The 23,688-nt window shown below is 35.1% G+C and overlaps 1 protein-coding gene across 1 annotated transcript in view; it reads left to right on the top strand.

Annotated features, from left to right (window-relative positions):
- Positions 1 to 23,688, top strand: part of ADAM12 (ADAM metallopeptidase domain 12) — a 261,963-nt gene that overhangs the window by 41,570 nt on the left and 196,705 nt on the right. Inside the window, exon 3 of the mRNA XM_034436441.3 lies at positions 14,531 to 14,604. Coding sequence (XP_034292332.1) covers positions 14,531 to 14,604 — 74 coding nt within the window. The remainder of the gene's footprint in view (positions 1 to 14,530; positions 14,605 to 23,688) is intronic.

Raw genomic sequence — 23,688 nt, 5'->3', positions numbered from 1 at the left:
AGAGCTAACTTTCAGAGGCTAATAATTCTGCCTTTTCAAAATTGGAAAATAGTTTCTGAGAATGAAAGCCAACAGTAATTCTTAGAACCAATTGGTTCTGTTCAGTCACCTTCAAAACTTTACAAGCTGTGGTGACATTCCATTCTTTTGACAAGATTATTAAAAGAATAGAATGGAATTAGGTGACTTTTTAAAAATTAGATACCATAGGCAAATGTACTATGTAAAATAGAATATTTCTGGGTATTTATAGGAAGATTTGGCAAGGAAAGTTACCAACCGAAGGACTGGTGTTGAGGTTCCATATGATAATATATAAAAGTAGAATTTTTGTTTATATTTGTTGCTTACATGTATGATCCAAAAGCAAAACTGGTGCACTTATCAATATAATTCTACATATTTCCATCTGGCGAGACTTAAAAATGATAGGGTATTTCATGATTCTGTAGAAACACAAAATATGGTATTATTCCTTTTAAAACAGTTTCTTGATTTAAAAAAAACAACAAAGATTGCCTTTATGCAATATGTTCCATTTTTATTTTGCATTGTTCACAGAACTTGTTAATTGTATTTTAAATTTTGGACTGCTTTGGTGCAGAATAATTAATGCAACTTTTAAATGCAAAATTATTGTTGAAAAAAAAAGTCTAACTCTGAAGATTCCTTTGGATATATTCATCAACTTAACCCAATAGTTAAGATCATTAAGCATGCCTCTGCATTTCTTCCATTAACGGCATGGAAACAAAAATTTAGTGAGTACATCTTCATTTCAACATCATATGAGCATTGCATATATTTCATTTTACCGATCTGTCAGCAGGTCAGGTATCTCCATTTAAGTTGTCTAGCCTATGAGCAATACTTGGGCTAGGATGGTGATGTATGTTAAAATTCTTAATCTTTAAAGCAGATTGATACTAAAACAAACTTTCATATATGCATCTTCATACACTAAATGTGATGTCTCTGTGCCTCTACTTTTTGTCAAATCTATTTAATTCACTTAGATGTCTTCACACTGAGCTTTTTGCTGCTTAGATTAAGGAGTGCTATTTTACTAAGAGATAATATTCCATCCTGGAAGATTATCATGGGAAGAGAAGAAATTACCTTTTACTGAGCCAAAGCATTAGTTCATTTAGCTCAGTACTTTTGACGTTGGCTTGCTGAATAAGCCACATTAGAGTGGATTACTGATTGTGCTAAAACAACCAAACAAATCATATTATAGTTTAATGTCATGTGTAAACTGTTTGGCTCTGATTCTTACATATTTCAGTCATTTTTTCCCCCAGTTGTACCTCAAGACATAGAAGAAAATTAAATTGGCTAATCAAAAATATAGATTCTGCAACACTATTCAATTCCCCCTTAGCTCATTCTCTTATACATGAACAGTAACTTTAAATTGGGGTCCTGGAACTATTCAACAGATCTTCATCAGACCATAGATAAGCAGATTTTTATCAGTTCCTGGGAATGTTGACATAATTTTAGGAAGGTGGACAGGGGGAAGGGAGTGAAGAACAAAATGAATATTAGTTTGCAACAATACAACAAACCACCATTCTCTTATTAGCTACTGTTCGACCTTTTTATGACCTGATCCTCCTTCCCCACTCCCAGCTCTTGTTAGTGCTTCTCAGTCCACCAGGCATTGCTACTTCTATAGATTTTAGAAAATGCTATGGATGTGGCTAGAAATTGAATGAGAGACTACCAAAAAAAGCCCAGTCTAGATTAGACTGGAGTGGATTGCGGAATCAATGAAACATTCTGGAAAAAGAGGCTTTATTTGTGATTTTCTTTGAATACTATTCAACTCTGCAATCTGATTAAAGGAAAAGCCAGGTGTGGCATATTCCCATTCCTTAACAGGCTGGTGTGGTGGATCACCACTGATTCTCCCATTCACACTCCATTCACGCTCCAGAGAGTTTTAGGGCAGGACAGAGGCTGAAGAAATAAATCATATCAGTGGCTTGCCTTTAGCAGGAGTTGAGGCACAGATGGGGGGAAAAAACGGGGCTGTGTCCTATAATAAATTATCATCTGGCTTTCATAGGATGTATCTGACCTGAATATAAACATAACTGCCTACTTAGTAGCTTTTGACTCATTGTTGGTTGTTGTAGACAATTAGACTCCTAACGAAACAAAGAGGAAGTGTGCTACTCCTGTGCAGAATGGATAGGAAATAGCAGCATGGAAATGGAGAGATGGCAGGTATAGATGCCATCAACCAAGGCATAAATATTAAAGAATATAATCCTTTCCTGATCAGATCAGTAGTTCGCAATTTTGAAGAAGCAAATAGATGTTCAGGAAATAATATTTGAATATCTCGGCTTATTCTGAGATTTCATACTTCTGTGATATAAGATGAGAAAAATGTACTTGCCTGAATTGTGGAACAATTTCCCCAATGTCTGTCTTTTAGAAGCTCTGCTGCTACAACTCTCAGAATTTGTAGCCTGCATATTCAATCAATTGCCCAGTTGAATTGATTTTTTTAAAAAAAAGTCAGACTACCCTGTGGGTATGCAGGCTTTGGTGAATTATTTATTTCATTTATTTATTTATAAAATAAACGTAAGGTGAAGCTTGTGTGTGCACTGGTTCTAAAATTGGTAGATATAAATGCCGTGAGTTATTTAACAAGACACAAACATTGCAAACATTTATTTCTCTGCACATATGGCAATAGGATCACAGAACCTAATTCTACTTTACCTGGTTATTCCAAAAGGGACATGTTATTTGTGTTACATCTCTGAAAGAAGTTTGAAACCTGGGTTGCTGTTGCACTGGCAAATGTCTAGTGCTACAAGATAATGATTTACATCTGATAAAAACACCAAGCAAAAAGAAAAAGAAAATCATTATATGTACTACCTGCTTGATGGTCAATGAAACTCAAGTTCACAGGGCTCTTGGTAAAAAGAGCTAATGTGTTGTCTCATCAATATATCAAATTATACAGTAACAATGTTTACAATAAACAGTAAGTAATTCAAAGCATATTTTGGGACATCTGGACTATAAAATCCTTTTGGTAGATCACAGAGCCTATGTGTTGCTTCAGTGTTTTATTTTCAATTATCTGTAGCTGAGGCATAGATGGTTCTTATTTGGGTTTAATTTGAAAAGCTCACATAGGGAGGTGTTCTGTCCCCAAACTCATTTACTGGGAATTTTACATCTGTGGCTCAATTTTTGGTGGAATTATAGCAAATAACAAAAGACATATGTGGCTTTCAAGTATTAGAAATCTTCTGGGATAGGAAACAGTGATTTTTTAAAAAATGTATATAACTTGATATAAATGATAAGACGTTAAGAGAGCTAGTTTGGCCCAATGCTAAAGGCACCAGGCTAGAAATGAGGAGTCTGTGAGTTTTAATCGTGCTTTAGGCATGAAGATCAACCAATCTCACCCATGAAATCAGGCTCAGATGACCAGCTGCTGGATCAATATTGGTTGATCTAAAAAAGTGGACCCTGCACTTTTGGGAAAACACATGAAAAAAAATGATAAAATGCTGCTAGTTCTTCATATTTTAAGTGTGTGTTTGTGTGTGTGTGTCCATTTTCTAGCATCCTTTCTCTTTGTGGCAAACCCCCTCATCCTGAAGAAAAATTGACATGAGTGCTCCTTAAAGAAAGGGTGTTGTGTGGCAGATTGGCCTCCAAACAGTCATAGTTTTTTGACAAATACATTAAAAAGGCATAGCTTAAAAACCCAAGCACAGACTACTTAAATTGAGCAGGCCTCAGAACTTCAAAAGCTCTTCCTTATTTGCCAATTTTACCCCAGACTGGGGGGGAAACTTACGTTCCTGTAGTTTTCAGATGGAACAAGTATCGGTATCTTGCTTTTATAAAAATAAGGTTATTTATAAACAATAATAAATGTGGGATAAAAATCAAATAAAAAAATCAGGTAACAAAGTAATAAACAGATGCCTGAGTCATCTGGAATGGATCAGGCTATTTCCTGGGTCAGACTTCTGGAGTAAGTAAATAGTCCTACATTCTCCTATTTACCAAGTGTGTTTTTTTTCCATGTTTTTTTTCACTTTTAATGGATTCTGAATAGAGCCAAAGAAAAGTGTATCTCTTTAGTAGAGTATCTCTCTAGTGGATCATAGTCTTCTAGATATGCCAAACCACAACAGTCATGGCCTTTGGCCATCCCATGACTGAAAATAGTAACCCAACATATTTACGGTAGAGTGTTACGTTGTACTGTTTTTAAAAAGAACCATTTCTTTTCTCTTGAGATGTAGGCCTTAGATAAAAGCCAAGTGACATCATGAAATTATTTTTTATTTATATACAAAATAGAAGGGTAGAGTATATTTCTTCCATCTTGAGCAAATGTCTATTTTCTTCCATATTGCCACTGAGAGAATATTATTGTTCCCCAGCACAAAGATAGCTTTTGGAAACAGGCTTTAAGGACATGACTAAGATGATGTGTTTGAAAGGATTTCCTCCCTCTAGCCTTGATTTACTTTTAATATATGCAAATGGATTGAATAACATTTCTTCTTTCTCTGAAGGTGTGCTCTTTTGTGCATGTATTTATTAAGAATAGAGTGCAATTGACAAATTTTAAATAGACAGATTTCATCTCTTTTCAGAGAAAGTATCTCAGAAAAGAAGGGAAAACCTGCCTGTTAAGTCTAAAAGCATTTTTGACTCAGGATTCTGTTTTCTTCTCCACTTCTTTGAAAGGGAAGAAGGAGAAAAGGATGGTTAGTAGGAAAAAAGTATTTAATTGGTATGTTGTTCAATTTGATTAGCAACATAATGATGCCACCTTATGTTGACTTAGGTTCATCATCTTTCATGTAATAAAGCCCAAACTCTACTAATCTATCCAAGTGACAGGCATAACTAGAGCATTCAGTGCAATAAACTAAGTTTAACACCTTTGTGAAACACAGTCACTGAAACCATGACACCATGGTGATGTAGCATCATGTCCTAGTCCAGGGGTGGGCAACTGTGGCTCTTTTATAACCTGTGGACTTCAACTCCCAGAATTGGCTGTCTCAGGAATCCTGGGAGTTGAAGTCCACAGGTTGTAAAAGGGCCACAGTTGCCTACCCCTGGACTAGTCCCAATGCAACTTATATCATGTTGACTTTTGTGACCTCTCTGAACTTGGAAATATGGGTGCCAATTCTTGACCATAAACATCAGCTCTGTAGAAAGAAGATTCATTTATATTCTCTCTCTCTCTCTCTCTCTCTCTCTCCCTCTCCCTCCCTCTCCCCCTCTCCCTCCCTCTCCCTCCCTCCCTCCCTCCCTCTCATCCTACCTTCCCTGTAGGTACCTATAAATATAGGTATAGGTACCTATAAATAAGTACATACCTTGGCTGTTGCTTGTATCCGGAGAAATCATCTGCTGCATTGCCTTCTTTAGCTCTGCAATAACATTTCTCCCTTAGTAGCTTGTATGAGAAAGCATAACCTTTCGGCTTAATGAATGACTAAATGAATGAATGGAGTGAATGAAGGTGATTTTCTTACATTTCTTTTTAAAATCCTAGATTTTATCCATATCCATATGAAAGCTTTACAGAGATTCCAATAAGGGAGAAAGCCATGTAATATAAAAAGTTGAATAATGTACATTCCCAAAATGTGTTTCAGAAATTGAGCAGGGAAAAGGAGTGTATTTTCTGAAGAAACAAGTACAGATAATTAAAATATTTGGAATATTACAATGGGACTAGTTTAATAAATCTTTTGTCTTGCCAACATTCCTTTGAGTAAAAATACAGAAAGATGACTGATCTTATATATAAGGAGTACTTATAGAATACACACATACATGTGTGTATGTGTGTATTCTGTTGTCAGCTATAGTAACTGATTTAAGTATTATTTTACTTATATTTCTTTATACACATCAAAGAGAAATCATAAATACACTGTTGTCCAATTTCTTAGTCTAATCCCAAATGAAATGCTTTTTGTTGTGAACATTTTAAGGATCTGATCACTTTTGTCTACTAACATTCCAATTGCACTTAAAAAATCCTTAAGATATAATATTATGAAAAGGTCTATACATTTTAAATATTTAGCTATACCAGTGTTGTACAATTATATTTGTAAATTTATTACTACTAAAATTAAGTTTTCAGGACATTTAGGCTTTTTGGATAGTTACATGGTACATTAGTTCTACAATAAAGTTTGTATATTGTTTTGTTCTAGATGTGAAAACTCTCAAAACATAGTAGTCCAACCACCTGCCTTTTAAAGATTAGGCAGAATATTTTTAGGTGATTAACAAGAGCGTGGAAAAAATATTGTTAATATTTTCCTGTTGCTCTATAACAAGGTTTTCCAATAATGGCCTTAGAATTTCTATTTTACCCAAACAATGTTGAAATGTACTTTTAAAATATGTATTGTAGACATTTATATCTTTACACCAATTCCTCCTCTTTTTATGTGTATTTTATTATATAATTTCGAAATAACCTTCCAGTAGACATAATCCTTCAATGTATAAACATTGTGTCCCTTGGAAATACAGTCTTTGAATGATTCATGCATTATCCAAAGTATACTGGTGAGATGAGAGGTAAAATTTCACTTTCATTTTTAAAAAACATTAGCAACAATTTATCTGGCTTTCTACTTATTCCATTTATCACTGTCAAAAGTTCTGCAAAAACAATGGAAAATTTAAAAGAGGAAAAAAGTTAACTGCTTGCTCTTAACTTTGGCCTAAATTCCATATAACTCCTGCAAAAAATGGAACATGCGTGCAAAATGACTGTGGCATACAATGAGCCAAGAAGAAAAAAGTCACCAGAAAGCTTATTTTAATAGAGAACTGCTTCAAGAGTTTGAAATTGGTGCTAAGTGATCCTGGCATGAAACCCATGTAATGGGTCATAGCAATTTGACTTGAAATAAAGAAGAGAAAAATACGTTAATTAAGCAAGTAATCAAATAACAGTGCATGAAGATGCGTGACATTGAGTTTTAATTCAGAGAAGCAAACTCTTGATACTCCTTTGATTAAATTAAATTCAGCTTGTATTGTAATCAGAATTCTAAATATATGCTGAATTAATAGAATAAAGTTGACATCACTTAACATTCTAAGATCATAATACAAATAGGTTGCAATCTTTTTATAATTAGCTAATATTTTCATTTAATTATCCATCCACCATAAAGTTAAGTTATCAAAGTTTATATATTGAAACTTTGCTCCTATTTCCATCTAGAAATAATTAGAGCTGAAGTTAGAATGACCTTTAATGGATTGATTTTCAAGAGTGTAAATAGCAAACCCAAAAAGACGTATCAAATTTTAGGTGGACAGTAGAAAAAGGAACTTAAATTCCCTCCTTTGTCAAGTTCCTAACTGAAAACTTTTGTCTGATTCTTAGATATTCTTTGTTAATTTTCTGTCCGTTGAAATATCTCCTGCATGTAAACACCTGTTTTGGAGATGAATCTATTTTTATAGTGTTTATGGAAAACAGAAAAATTCAATTCTCAGGATGTTATTTACATTCTAAGAAACAATTGCATTTATATAATGTAATAGTTGCTTGGTGTCTAGCTGTCCAGGGTAAAGATAAAAAATTTATATGAAATGCTCTTAGATAAGAGGCTATGCTTTGATGCTGAGGTTGTAATAATTGCAAAATATGTCTTTTATTGTACATCAGAATCAGATATACAATAATGTTAACATCAGAATACTATACATATGAATATGTGGACTCCTTAGTGGTTTATTTAATTAACAAAAATTTTCTGTATTACTGAAAACATTGCAGTTTCCTCAATCTGTTACTATTATACTCTTGTGTATGAAAAGGACAATTTGGGCTCTCTAACAATGAAGAATAGAGACCAAAGTTCACTTGGAATTATACTTCTTTGAAATATATTTTTACTTATTTATTCCATTTACTAAGCAAACTTAATCTCTTATCTGTTCACATTCTAAAAAAGGGAATTGATTATAGATATATAATATGATACAAAGATAGAGATATACAATAAAATAATTGATCATTAATATTTTCTTATATTAGGACACTAAAAATATACTGGAAAAAATAATTTAGAAAAAAGTGCATAACTAGATTCCTAGGATGAGAATAAATTTAAGATAGATTTTGATGACTAAGGGCTTACCCTCACTTTGCTAGAAACATTTCTGGAGGGCAGCAGTTGACTGTGCCACCTTGTATTAATCCCTATTAATCATCAAAATGACTTCCGGGTGCATTATTATACTCCCATTGTATATTTGTGTTGCCTCAATTGATATTCTCTGTTCTGGACTACACTCTTCAGCTGTTTGTGTCTAAATCCAGTTCAATGAATCAATCAGAATAGACCTGGAAAGGACCTTGGAGATCTTTTAGTTCAGCCCCCTGCGCAAGCAGGAGACCCTTGTACCATTTCAGACAAGTGACTTGCCAGTCTCTTCTTAAAAACCTCCAGTGATGAAGCACCCACAACCAGGAGTGGGCTGCTGGGGGTTTGCAGGAATGCGAGAGAACCTCTAGCTAAGATTCTGTGCAGTTTGGAGAATCCCCAAATCCCATTCCTGGCTGGCCCCGTCCATCTTCTCACTCCTCTCCCAGGAGTCCCCACATGTCCCATTTTGGATGCAGGTAAGTGTAGGACATGCACGGAGGCTTGGGGAAGACGAAAATCGGGCCTACCAGAAGTTTGGGAAGAGGGCCTCCGGAACCTGGGGAGGCCATTTTCGCCCTCCCGGAGGCTCAAGGAAAGCCTCCAGAGCCCAGGAACGGCAAAAATGCCCCCTGCCCGCCATGGTGCAGGAGGCTGACTAGGCCACGCCCACCCAGCAACCGGGCAGAGAACCCAATCCTGCCCCCAACCTCTGAAGACAAGGTGTTCCACTGGTTAATTGTCCTTTCTGTTAGGAAGTTTCAGTGATGAAATTTAAAATTTGTTACTATTGGTTCTGTGGGTGTGGCTTGGGGGGGTAATGTGACAGGAGGTTACAGAAAAAATGCTTTTAAAAGTAAAAAAAAAAGCCTCTGATGATCGTGCGGCTCAGCTGGGCATGGGGGGGGAAAGATATTTTTGCTACCAGTTCTTCGAACCACCCCCTGCCATCGCTACCGGATTGGGCGATCCGGTCCAAATCAGGAACATTTCACCCATGGGAAGTTTCTGCTTAATTACTGGTTGCTTCCCTCCTAAATTAGTTTCCATCCATTGTCTCTTGTCCTGCCCTCTGGTGCTTTGGAAAATAAATTGACCCCCCTCCTCTTTGTGTCAGTCTCTAAAGTACCAGAATACTGCTTTCATGTCCCTCCTAGTTGTTAATTGGCTACTTTTCAGACGCATGGAGATGCATTTTGATGTCTTACTTTTGTATGTATAAATTCAAACAAATGCATTCAGGTATACAAATACACAAGTGTATAAATGCATGAAGACTTGCCCATTGGCATTCTTTTTTCTGGAGCTGAAAGATAGGAGAGCATAGCAGCAAGAGAACTGTCCAGTTGGAGGACCTGATAGTTGAGGTCTAGACTGAGTGTTTTGCAACCTGTTGCCAAAGTGTCTCAATCAAATAGGATTTTCTCAAGTCAGTTTAGAGTCAAGTGAGCATGAGCAACAAGCCAAATCAACTTTAAACAGTAACTGTGGATGTGCCTTATAATAGTAATTCTAATAGCAATACTTAAAGGGACATGTATCTTGCTCGTTTGACTGAATCAGTACCTTTAGAGCAGAGCTGTCCAACCTTGGCAACTTTTAAGACCTGTGGACTTCAGCTCCTAGAATTCCCTGGCTGGGGAATTCTGGGAGTTGAAGTCCATAAGTCTTAAAGTTGCCAAGGTTGGACACCCCTGCTTTAGAGAAAAATCATAACTATCATAACCATAAAGAATAGTCATGATGAGTAAGAACCAGCTATTAATAAAGTACTATAAATAGTTTTACCATTAGATTTTAATTTTTTGTACAAATACTAATGTTAAAGGAAAGAAGTGTTCTTTATTCTTACTGGGCCAGAATAGTTTGGCTTGGCAACAAAATTTGACAGAAAAAAACCTGCCAAGTATTTCTTTACTTGCCTCAGTTAATACAAAACCTTAGCATTTTTTTTTGCGTCTAGCATTCTTCTTTGGACCTAACTTTGTGTGTGTGTTTGTGTGTGTGTGTGTGTGTGTAAGATGAAGAATTTAATGTGTGTGTTTGTGTGTGCACGTATATGTGTATAATAAGTCAGTACTTAATTTATTGAGTTGTATTGATCCTTTTTCTAAAAAGCAAATATTATAGGAAAAAATCCTGTTTAAAATGTTGATTGCTTTAATTCAAGCATTCTATATATATAGCAATTATATAATTTTTAATTATATAATTTGGGGTATAGTACATTATTTTGCCATATTATTTATTTTGAGTGTTAAAAAGAGAGTCTCAGACCTGATCTCATGATTCTACTGCTATTGGAATATCTTAAATGTTGTCCTTTCTAAGTCCTAAAGTATTTACTTCTAGGTTCTGAACTATTTTCTTACCTACCCTGTTTCCCTTAAAATAAGCCCCCCCCCTGAAAATAAGCCCTCCCCAAATATATTTAAATACATGTGCAGTCGGTCCCCGCCATTTCCTCTGGTTTCCTCCATGTGCCCCAAAATAATAAGACCTCCCCGAAAATAAGGCAAAGCTCTTATTTTGAGGTTCAAAAAAAATATACGACAGGGTCTTATTTTCAGGGAAACACTGTAGTACAAAGCTCACAGTAGGGCTATCTCCAATCCCACTCTGCCAATTTGCCTGGAGCTTTCTCTGAAATCATTAGAAGTTGAGCTGAAATCATCTCAAAATAAAGCTAGAAATAACACCCAGGGAGCTGGTGAATGCCAGTGATTTTTTTCTAAACATTTATTTATTGTGGTAAAATGATTGTGGTATTTCATCTTTCATCAATTATGGCATATATTAAAATAGTTACTTAATAGAATGAAAAGAAGAAACCCACTATTGACATAAGGTAAGAATATGTATGTTTTTTATTTTTTTTACATATTTTTATTTTTTCCAAAGATAAGATGAAATACAGATAAAAGAAACCAAGAATTACAGACAAGACGCAGAGAAAAGAAAATGAAAAAGTATATACAATAAATATAAAATTAACAATAAGCATATGACCTCCATCCTAGTTGAATGCTGATACCTGTATCTCACACAAATCTGATAGGTTTGATCCCTTGCATTGCAGAGCCACAAGTAGTTATACATTTTTCATCTATGCTTACCAAATTACTAATTTACGTTAAATTTCTCTTAACAAATATCTAAAGTATAAAAATCTATTGTGTATCAATCAAATCAATCCAATAGCTGTCTATTGTAAAAAAGCTGTTAACTGTTAACCCCCCAAAAGTATATTAAACTTCAAAGCCCTCTATTAATGTCCATTATTATTTTTAACTCCCAGAAACTCCACAAACGGCTTCCAGTCTCTTATAAATGTATTCAAACTGTCTCTAGTCAACACAGTTAATTTCATCATCTCTGCCAATTCAGTGAATTTCAAAATCCATTTTTCCACTGTTGATATTCCTTTTTCTTTCCAATATTTGGCGCACACAGTCCTTGCAGCTGTCACATATACAGAAATAAAGTTCCACATTGCTTTTCTGTTGATTTATCCATAATACATAGAAGAAAGGCTTCAGATTTCATTAATATTTGTGTTTTATGTAATATTTTGTGTTATAAGTACTATTATATTTATCCGACATGATTTAGCATGTTTACAAGACCACCACATGTGTAGGAGATACCAGGCTGAGTCTGAGGGAGAGGTCAAACACATCATCAGTCTTGAGTCCCTTCATGCCCAAAAGAGTCCTAAATCCAGACTACCTTGAATTCCATTGACTCTTATCTGCCACCAATTTGCTTTATCTGTTAGTAGTTCAGATTCTTGTAGAGAGTATTAGCATACAATCAATCTATATTCATTTGAACTGCCTTGACTCCTGATTTCCTGACAACAATTAAGTATAAAGGTATCTGAAGTTTGATTACATTTCCAGTATTTGTTGGAAGTTCCATTATATATTCTTGCCAATTTATTTGCAGTCAAATCCTATCAATACATTATGTTATAGAATTTTTCTTTCAAACTGTAATTCAAAGTAAACTTTAAACCACTAATTCATGTATTCTCTCATTGATCTAACTTTATATTATAACCAACATTATGACCATTTTACCATACAATCATCATTACCCTAAGTAATATTTTATAAACTTTAGAAATCAAATAGTCATCTCCAGAGCATAAAGTCTAGAATATGTATATGTATGGATTTTTTTTAAAAGCAGAGACTTTTGTACATGCACGGCTGAGTCACCTGGAATCCTCCTATATTGTAAAAATACTTTCTGTGACTTCATGGGAAATGTTGTTTCCTGTAATTGTTTTTGTCAAACTTATTTCCACTGACAGTTTCACAGATCCCACAACAGGCTGGTGTAAGAAAACCTTCTGTCTTTTCCCACACAGTCCTAGAGGAAGAGATTTTACCTCAGAGTGCAAACAGAGAGCTTTCTTCCACAATGTAGCTGCTTAGTATTTTGAAATGTGGGGGTGAAAGCTCTCATAGGACCAACATTTGTGCCTGCTTCATTAGAAAGGAATATGTATAATCCAAAAGAACATGGAGAAGGTCATGGGAAAATTATTAAACTAAATTCTAGGTTGCTAAGAAAGGCTTCATGAATAGAGGAGTAAAAATATAGTTATTAATCCATATGAAAGAGTAAAAATAAAAAAGAGCTTTCAGTACCTTGGGTGTTCTTTAGGGAAATCTCCTCTCATATATGTTCTGTGTAAGACAAAACACAGAATGAAAAACAAAAGGATCAGAAGAATGAGTGTGGGATGTCCTTGTTTTTGAAAATAAGTTGCCTTTGTAGATAAGCTTATTCTAGTTAATTTAATTCTATAAAATGAGGATTGAAATAACATCAACAGATTTTTTTTTGGTCAAAATTATTGTAATAACTACTTTCTCTTGACTTTACCATTATATAATGAAAGGACTTTGGAAATAACAATCTATATCAATCTTGAGTTTTGAGTTTTTGTCCCATTATGATTTGTCAAATTACATTGAAATTTGGGTTAGTTTAAAACTGATCAATTCACACCATCCCCTCCCCTTGTACTGAGGCATCTTTTACCACTTGAGTAAGCACACAACTATTTTCTCACTACATTCAAGCTGATGCCTTCCTTCCTCCCATAGAATCCATGTTTTGTCTGGCAAAAACCAATAACAACAGAAATAAGCCCCAGAACAGTGTTTCTCAACCTTGGCAACTTTAAGATGTGAGGACTTCAATACCCAGAATTCTCCAGCCAGCTTACACCTTAAAGTTGCCAAGGTTGAGAAAACACTGCTCTGGAGACTATATCACTGATGATATCTCTTGGTTGGGCAATAAAATGTCTTCCAGAAAACAACCACGCTTAGAAAGCAGTAAGGACCCCACAGTTCAATCCTGAGTTACAAATATTTTCTTCTTTTGGTAGTACATCAGTACTTGAATATGTTAGTCATTCTATAACATCTACTGAGAAAATATTAAAAGCTGTTGTACAATGATTGCAATCTACCTTTCTTAGGCAGAGGTGGATAGAAATATGAGCAAATAAGAAGTTAATTTTATGTGCAGTAGCTTTTAAAATGAAGCATGTGATTGAAATATTTTATGACTAAACTCATGAATAATGTGAATGAAATGGAAAGGAAAATATTAACTGGTCCTGACATTAAGAAGGACTGTCCTGCAGGAAGAGACAAATATTTCTAGATAAATTAATGGAAAGAGAGAATGGAGAATTCTTACTCACAGTTAAAAAATGTTGCATATCATTATGCATAAGTTGGCAAATCAGAAGTTGCTAGAGCGTTTACTGTTTATGTAACCTACCTATGGGAAAAGGCTCTACATTTCATAATGAAATATGAATTTTATGTTATTTTGGGACAGAGGTCATATTTATACAATGGAATTTTTCCTCTAGCATATCTATTATGTTAAATTCTTAGTATTTGTATATATATATGTATGTATATATGTATATATTCACTATCCCATGTGGGAAAGATTTTAATTAAGAACAGATTTCCTGTTCTTGAGTACACCCTCACACATAAGTCTATAGCAGAATAAAGACTAACAATTCAAGCACATAACCAAATTTCTCTTTAAAGTGCTAAATCAGTACCTTTAACATATTTAAGGATTCCTGTGGTTACCTAACATAAATTTAATTGTCAAGTTAAATGAATGCTTTTTTGAGATTGTTATTTCTATTTAAATGCTTCTTTCTTGTCTCTTTGAATTCCATTCTCCTATTTTTCTTTCCCAATTTTGCAACTTGTATACCTGTTGGAGAGATTTTTTTGTTGTATTGAATTATTGTATTCTTCCATTTCATTTTTCAGATTCACCCAGCAATGCTGAAATTTCTTATACAAGCCGAAAATGAACAACTTGTCATCAGTCTGGAGAGAAATGAGTAAGTGGTTGTAATTGGTATTCCCTGCAGTATAGTAGTGCTATGGATTACTAAGTTAAAATTGATGGTTTATATTTGTAATGTATGGAGAGGTATGGCCCTTACTACTTTCTAGCTTTGAAAAAAATAGGCTGGTATAACAATGTTTCCAAAGGTTTATTTCATTATTTAAGACAAGGTGGCAATTCTGTGAGATTTTGTGCATAAACCATGTATCTCTTTTGGCATTACTTTAAGCTTGTTTTACTTTCACACTTAAATAAACCTGCTTGTTCACATTATGATAAATAATTTTAGACACATACTGCTTTGTTTTGATATTATTTCATAGTTTGAAATGAGTTAACTTTTCTAGGGACAATCATTAGTTTGCTATTCATTTTTTTGCGATTCAAAAAAACTTAAATTCTCTCTGACCTAGTAGTTGGAAGGTAGGAAAACTGAGAGAAATATAATAAATTTTACTAAATCATCTCATAATTATAGTCTTGCTTATTGCAAGAATGGCAGCATAGTGATCTTAGTCTTGTAGAATCAGTCATCAGTTCATCAAAGATTAATAAGAGAATAGCAAAAGCAGCTACTTCAGCTGACTGCTAATTCAGCAGATCAGCAGATCAAATCTCACCGGCTCAAGGTTGACTCAGCCTTCCATCCTTCCGAGGTGGGTAAAATGAGGACCTAGATTGTTAGGGGGCAATATGCTATTTAGTATACTGTCTTTGGTGTAAGCCGTCCAGAGTCCTCGGAGAGTGGGCGGCATAGAAATATGACTAATAAAAAGGACTTAGTCTATATTATCATCTTTCTCTACAGTGATATGCTGATCCTGGCACAGGGACTTGGTCTATCATATCTGTTTTTCTCAGAAGGATGTACATGACAACTGACTGCGCATATACACAATTCTTCTACACAATCAGGAGCATTGCCTATTTTTAGGATAGAAAAACCAATAATTTGCTTAGGGATAAAGGAGCTGCTTACTTGGTATCAGTCTGCTACTCCCATATGTCATTACTTAATTGACTGGATGCACTGACATTTTAAAATTTATACCTTTTTATTTTTGGCATCTGAAAATATAGTTTTTCCTCTCTATTTACTCCAACTGACAGATTGTGAAATCCTTGGCTTGGTAAAACTGAAAATAAACCATATGTAATCTTTTATTTGTAAGCATTGAGTCATCCTAGACTGGGTTAAGTGATTACAAGTTACTCTTTTATAGACTCTTGGCTGAAATGGTGTGGCTGAGTAGCCATCCATCCAAGACATAGTATGGGCAAACATTTCTTCAAATTAAAAACAAGAATGAGTGAGCAAGATTAAAAAGTCCTACAAAATGTGTTGGTCGAGAACTCTGCCTTTAAATGCAAGCACATAACTAGAGTGGAGCAGAATTTGACCTGTTCCTCCCTATTTACCAGGAATGACCAGGTATATGTACAGAGGATTCTTGGGCAGTTATAAACATCAAGAAAGGAAGTTGCCACAGCATAGCCAGTATATGAAACTGTCATTACATACAGTATACAACATGAGTAGGGTGATAAGGGTCTAGCATGCAGCACTAAAATAGGAAACTAATTACCTGTACAGATTCAAGACTGTTAGAAGGAAAGAAATACCATGTTTCCCCGAAAATAAAACCCTGTCTTATATTTTTTTGAACCTCGAAATAAGTGCTTGGCCTTATTTGTGGGGAGGTCTTATTATTTTGGGACATGTGGAGCAAGACGGGGCCCTTCTTGCTGTCTTACATGATTTCCAGCTCTGTCTCCTTAACCCTAACCAGAGGAAATGGTGGGGACCGGCTGCGCATGCGGTTAAATATTTTCGGGGAGGGTTTATTTTCAGGGGGCAGCTTATTTTAGCACATGCGCTCAAAAGCGTGATTGGGCTTATTATCAGGGGATGTCTTATTTTTAGGGAAACAGGGTGGCAATAGCACTTAGACTTGCATATCCCTCCATAGTGCTTCACTATAGCTTCCTACCCTAGTAGGAGGATGAAATTGTGATTACAAATTATGTCTGTAAATTTTCCCTTTGGTCCAAGTATATAACAAGGGTGGAAGAGAGAGTTTTTAATATAAGAGATTTTTCCTTTTCTCCAGCATTTTTGTGTAGGCATAAGCTATTTCAGGAAGTGAGAGGGAAACTGACATTTTCTGCAAAAACCTGAGCACTGATATGAGCATTGGAGATAGTTTTACAATTTAAAAAACAAAGGCCAAATCCTGTGTCATTTCATACGTTTAAGGAGTTGAGCTCTTTTATTTCCCACCACAATTCCCATCCTCCCTCAGGAAGGCAAACGTGAACTGGACTTTCTGCAAAAGATTATTCTATGGTGGTTTAATAAAGGAGCAAGTCATCCAAATTGCCTCCCAATGGAATCCACTGAGATTCCTTAGTTCTGCTAGAGAGACCAATAATGTTGCCAGGGGACTGTAAGGTTGAGGTTTAACATTTAAAATTCTAGAATTTCCAGCAAACAATAACATCTCTTGGGAACAATGAACATCTGAAAATTGGCAGTGTAGCTGTCCAGCATTTGCCATTACGAACTACATTAATTTACTGTCCCCAGTTTCAGTCACTACATTTTATGAAATCTAACGTGACCTATCTACTCTCCCTTTGGTGGGGATCAAGATATATTTCTTCTTCTTTGGTTGTCTGTCTGTTCTGATACAATATTGCTTAATGCATTGTAAGCCGCCCTGAGTCTCCGGAGAAGGGCGGCATATAAATCAAACGAACGAACAAACAAACAAACAAACAAACAAATAAATAAATAAATAAATAAATAAATAAATAAATAAATAATAAATACATAAACAAATAAATAAATAAATGGCTATCATCAAGTAGTCCCTCAGGGCTAGGCTATTTATTTTTAATATAACCAGCACCATGTTCAAGCTTCATACTATATGTAGACAGAGCTCTCAGAAGTGCTGTCTATCAATCAGCCAATCAAATGTTTCAGCAATGCCTGATTTACAAGTAGCAGTTTCATAATTTTGTACATGAAATTCTGAAGACAGAAATGGGTCTCTGGTTGATAATGCTTAAAAAGCATCCTGTGTGGGCCCTGATCTCATAGTTGACAACAGGTCAAGGAAATCTGACTTAATGGAACTATGGTGTTCCTCAGTTCCCAGAACTCCTAATTCTTCTTGCAAAGTTCATGACTATTGCTCAATATTTTCTTCCTCTAAAGTCCCTGGTGTGAGACAACATTGCACTCTATCTGTTGTTAATAAGACTACAGCCCTGACCTTGTTAGACCAGGTAAGCTATATGGTGTTTATTTCTCAGAAGGTATACACAAGATTATGCTAATAATTAAATTATTTATCTGTCTGGCATAGAAGAGATACCAAAGTTAAAATATGAACATTTTACTAAGGATACATACTTAGAAAAGAATATAGGGAAGAGTGGGAGAGGAAATATCCTAAACTTAATCTACCTGATAGCATCTCCTTAAGACAGATTTCTCAAATATCTCATTCTCAATAATATTGATTAGTGATTACAAGAATATCTCTGAAGAGTACCAGACTGGGAAAACTGCCTGGAGAGGAAGAATGAGTATAGTTCAGTTAAGCTATTATTTGAATTGTACGTCTAGGTTTTTATTGTTGTTGTTGTTTTGCAAATATAAATTGATTTAGAAAGTACTATGTTTGAATAATAGAAGAGCTAAATCAGAAGGGGGGGAAAAAACCCTTTCTTCTCAGAGGTTTGCTCTCTTCAACTTGAAATAATCTTCCTCCACAGGGCCAAAATTACCTACCACAGTGCTCTGGTCCTTAAGTGCGAATCGTGCACAGAGTGTGCCTAAATATACCATATCAATTATGGTTGGTATGGCTACCAAGAGACTGTATATATAAATCAGTTTAAAAGAATAGTATTTTTTTCCTCCCAATTTATTTTTTATAATGGGAGGTTAAGCTTACTGTCATTGATAATACAACAGTGGTGTTAGACACTTATTATGATCTGATCTCTGTTTACCATGTAATCACTCTTTTGTGAACATCATCTTATATTCAAATAATTTTCATAAGAATTATGCATAAAAATTATGTAGCTCAATAATGTGTGTGTGTGTGTGTGTACACACACACACACACACACATAAAGATCAATGTATGTGTGTATGTATGTGTAGATACATATCAGTATTCAACTACAATTTTCCATTAAGTGGTTATTCAGTAGCATACCTAGGATTGCCCCTTGGTGAAATGCCTCTGAAAAGAAGCAGTTAAAGTGGATTCATTATTTATAAACTGATAATATATACTCTTCCATTCTCTAATGAAGCATAAGATGATGGGGTTTTGAAGAATGCATTTTTGCATAAGAAATGTAAATTGATTCTGCAAAGATTTTAAAATAAATAAGTGTGCTTGAGATGAGAATAGAATGTGAAGACAAACACCTTCGCCGATTCTGTGTTTCTTAAATCAAAACAGAGGCATTTAAAATCTGTGTTTATATTGCCTAATAGTTTTTTTTAAAAGCATTATTTGCAAAGTATGGAAGAAAATTGCTTGCTAAATGTTACAATTTCTGTTTTAGGTAGATAATTAAATTAAAATAAACTTCTGGTAGTTATTTATACTTGGCCAAAATAGGTATAAATAGTATTCATATCACGTTACTGAAAAAAAATTAGAGAATCAATGGGCAATCTGTGATATTGTTCAATAGTGCTAGATTATAAACTCATCATCTTCCAAGTGGGTCACATTGGGGTTCATTGCATATTGCTGCTGTGGTGGATTCCAAATAAAGAGTGGCATTTCAGATTGCAACTGAGAGGAGTCTTTCACCTAAGCTAGGATGAACTGATTAACTAAATTACTTTATTACTGATTTTGAAAATATTGCTTTTAGATGAAAATATAGATTCCTTACTGCAGAATTTAGATTGTAATTACGTTTCTTCATTTTCATCTGAATCACAATGGGATTAAATAAAGAGTCTTTGGCCTTCAGGTATTTAAATGTTGGAAACACTTGCTGAACAAATTGACTATTCAAACTTTGTCTATCTGTTAGACAGAATAGAATAGATTAACCTTCCTACTGATCCGTAGGACTATATAAAACTTAGGATATTTCATGAGTGAAACAAACTTTTTGAATCTGAAAAGTCAGTGCTGCCAAGTGAGACAACCCCATACAGAATTTTTCTCCTCCTCCTCCTCCTCCTCCTCCTCCTCCTCCTCCTCCTCTGATAAAAGGTGTTCCTGGCCTTCCCATTGGGGATAGGCAGATCTACCCTCCCTCTGAAATTACAGCACATCACAATGACTATTTTGTCTTGTTTGGATTCAATTTCAGTGTCCTGCCCCTCATCCATTTCATTATTGACTATAGGGTCATTTTTTGAAGAGATCACAGGGAAAGTAGATCTGACTATCATCAGTATGTATATAGCAATTTCATTAGATATTGAAAAGAAATAGCAATAGCATTTAGGCTTATATATTGCCTTATAGCTCTTTATAGCACTCTCTGGGGAGTTTACAATGTAAGCAATATTTACATAGTCCTCCCCAACAGTCTGGGTCCTCATTTTACCAACCTCAGAAGAATGAAAGGCTGAATCAACCCTGAGCTCCATCAGGATTGAACTCCAGACTGTAGACAGAGTTTGCCTACAATACTACACTTTAATCACTGCGCTACCAGAGGTAAAACAGTAGAAGCAATATAGAGACCCAAGAAACATGGTATAATAGTCTCCGCTTTAAGGAGCAATAGTCTCTAGGCAATATTTCCTGAAAGTCTCCTCAGGGATAAGAATGAAGCACTAAAAAGTTGTATCCTGTATTCTCTCAGGTGGTTCAGAAGGATACTGTGGCAAATTTTATGAAAAATGCTGACATCTCAAGAAGAATCTATCAAGTTACATGCCTTCTGTTAATTACTAAAGAAAATCCAACAGACTATAGGTCAACCTCAAGCCTACATCTGCTGCTTTTAACTAGGCCCAAGGACATAACTCTGTTTTGTTATCAAGTTGGAAGGAAGATAGTTCCTTCTTTCTTCAACTTTATTTCAACTTGATAAAAAAAAAGTCCCCGGGTTTCTTATAATTTGCAGCTTATTTTTTCATTTGTAACCAAAAAATAATAATAATAATAATGTAAGCATAATTATAGTTTGATTAAATTTACTTTTACATTTAATAAACATACCAAAACTGATACTTGAACAAAGCCTCTTTCTCATACACACACATACACACCATTGATCTAAAATTGCCTAGTGACCAGAACAGAAAATGGCATAAACCTAAACACTCACTGTATTACAATTTTTCAAAAAATGTTATTTTTCTTCTGTCAGAAGAAAGAATAATAAAAATGTTTACATCGCTTCACTGTTTCCAGAAATTTTACACTTCTAGTTCAATGGGGTGTGAATTTGTGGATCAAATCAAGCAGAAAAGAGCTGTTTCTTTATAGCATTTATCACCACAGCATAAAATTTGAAATGGACTTGATCCTGATCCTTAGCAGATGGTAGTCCTATCATTCACTTGCGCTCCAGTCATTTACCTTGCTGCTTTAATATTCATTTGTGTAGGTGGGACCATCTTTGAAACAGATTAGAGAGGGCACTCAGCAGGGACTGCCCAAGCATACTTCTATTGCATGTACCTCTAGAATCATTGATGAAACCAACTCCAACCTTTTCAAGATAACTTGGAACCCAGAAGGATCCAATGACCTTTTGAGGAATAGTATCACAATAAGCCCATACACAGGTAAATTGTAGCCACTAATCTAACCTTAATCAGATGGTGATCCATTTATGATGGACGATCCCTACCCATAGAACACTTCTTTGCTAAAAAAAAAAAGTTCAAATAAAATCTAATACCGTATGTTAGTTCTGTAATCAGTTTTTATTGGTTAATAGTCATCATGACTGTTATGAACCATAGAACTGCTTCAAACAAACCAACCCAAAACCAGATGTTTGTCCAGTTTATTCATGGATTCTGTTAGGTAGAATCTCCAAACATTTTCTGATCCTAAGACTAAATATGTATACAAACACCCACATACACACTCAGCATGAACCAGCTCTTGCACAGGTATAATTTCAAGGGACATAGTATCCTTATGTATCACCATCACACCACCTTCTCCCTTGGCTTGCTCTACTACAAAAGAAGCTGAGCCAAAATCAGACCTCTGCCTTTTCAAACAAGGCAAGTCAGCTTTCTCATCCATTATCTCTCTCTGTGTTTTTGAAGTGACTTGGATTTATAGAGGAGCAAGACCATGCTCTTTGAAGGGCTGGAATGATTCTCTAAGACTTGATGGTTCACATAATTTCCAGAAGTGGGGAATGGACCTTTCTAATCATCCTTTTCCTTTGTGCCTCTCTGATGAGCCAGATTCTGAAATGGAGAGAACTATTCCTTTGCAAGTATCTTTTATGATATACTGTCTTATGATATACTGTCCTTCCTTGTTTTATCTAGTTTGGGTGGGGTGGTAAGTATTCATGCACTGCTATTAATTTGGTAGCCAGTAGGTGTGGATCATGCCCGGGGGCGGGTGCTATCTAGATATTCATTTTATTTGATCTATAGTGTATCTCCTTAGCCTAGTAGCTAATTCGGCGAGTCTTTGTTTAGCAGTCTTTAGAGTTTCAGATGGAGTCAGATTTTTGTATTTTTTGCAGTAGCATGTTTTATCCTAATCTCCACTCTTCTATAGTTCTACCAGATGACCAACTTCCCTTGTCTTGATTTTAGCCTCAAATCTTATTTTCCAGGGTGAGTGGGGGGAATACAGTATGTACTGCTGCTGTTCTTGATCATGATGTCAAGTAGCTCCAGAATTACAACAGCTGTAGTCATCAGATTGTTCTGATTCCCCAACAGCTGAAATAGACCATGTTCATCTGGGTGTTTGTTTGTTTCCTAGTTTATTCATTGTTTGGTTTTGTTCCCTGCTCAAGTCTCTAATTAATCTGCATTAGTACTAGTTGTTACAGCAAAACCAATAAAACACATTGAGGAATTATTTAAAGACACTCAAGTAATATACTCATTGCAAGACTATCTGGGTCTGTCATGTCTGCGAAATTGTTGCTGTATGTGTAAATACAGGTGATATGCTTTATTTGTAGTGTTTATCCAGTTCCTGTTCAAATAATCATCAAAGCTTTGTTACTGGAAGATGTTCAAATATAGCCAATCTTTTCATATCAAAACAGTGATTTTTTTTTTTTGTGCGGATCTCTTCCTAATTCCCAAGGTCCTGTGGCTATTTCTTAAAGTTCATTCTCCTACTTTTATGTAAATTGATATTTTTGGTTGATCTTACTGCTTTACTTTTAACATTGTTGGCTGGAGAAACCGGAATAACATATTTCCAGTATCATTTAAACTGACAAAGTCTGTGAATAATTTGACATGTTTATTATCAGTGTCTAAAAACATAAATGAAAGAATAATAAAAAACAAACAAAATCCTGGGGAGAAAAATAGGACCTCCCAGACATATCTTGCTGATGTAATTTATTGCTATAATGTAGTCACAAAATATTATAAATTGCTCTCTCTGTTGCTGACTGAGTTGTTTTTATCTGTGAACTCAGAATGAGCAGCGGTGTCATAGTATTTCAGAGAAACTTGACAGCTGGAGTTGTCCTTTAATTAAAATAAACAGTGATATTTTCCAAAGTTGCGGCCCAATGTTGCATCAATGTTAATATATATATAGTCAATCATTTTCAAGCATTGTTATAATGTTTGTGCTATTACTCTTCTCAAAATTAGTTCTGTAAGAATTCTTTTGCATATCATTTTCAATGTGCTGTATGAAAAAGATCAAAAATTTCTCTAGTGCAGAGGTGTCAAACTCACGGCCTGTGGGCCGGATGCATCACGCGCTGGCCACTCCCATGCCCAGTTTAGCGAAGGGGGGGAAGTCACACTACGTCACGTGATGCTGCCATGATGACACAGGTTTGACACCCCTGCTCTAAATGGCTAATGTTAGATTCTGGAAATAATGGCATGGTGTCT

This window comes from Pantherophis guttatus, chromosome 6, assembly GCF_059756535.1.
Source record: "Pantherophis guttatus breed Tessera chromosome 6, ASM5975653v1, whole genome shotgun sequence".
NCBI classification, from domain to species: Eukaryota; Metazoa; Chordata; class Lepidosauria; order Squamata; family Colubridae; genus Pantherophis; species Pantherophis guttatus.
The sequence above is the reverse complement of the archived record's forward strand: the minus strand, read 5'-3'. Positions and strand labels throughout refer to the sequence as shown.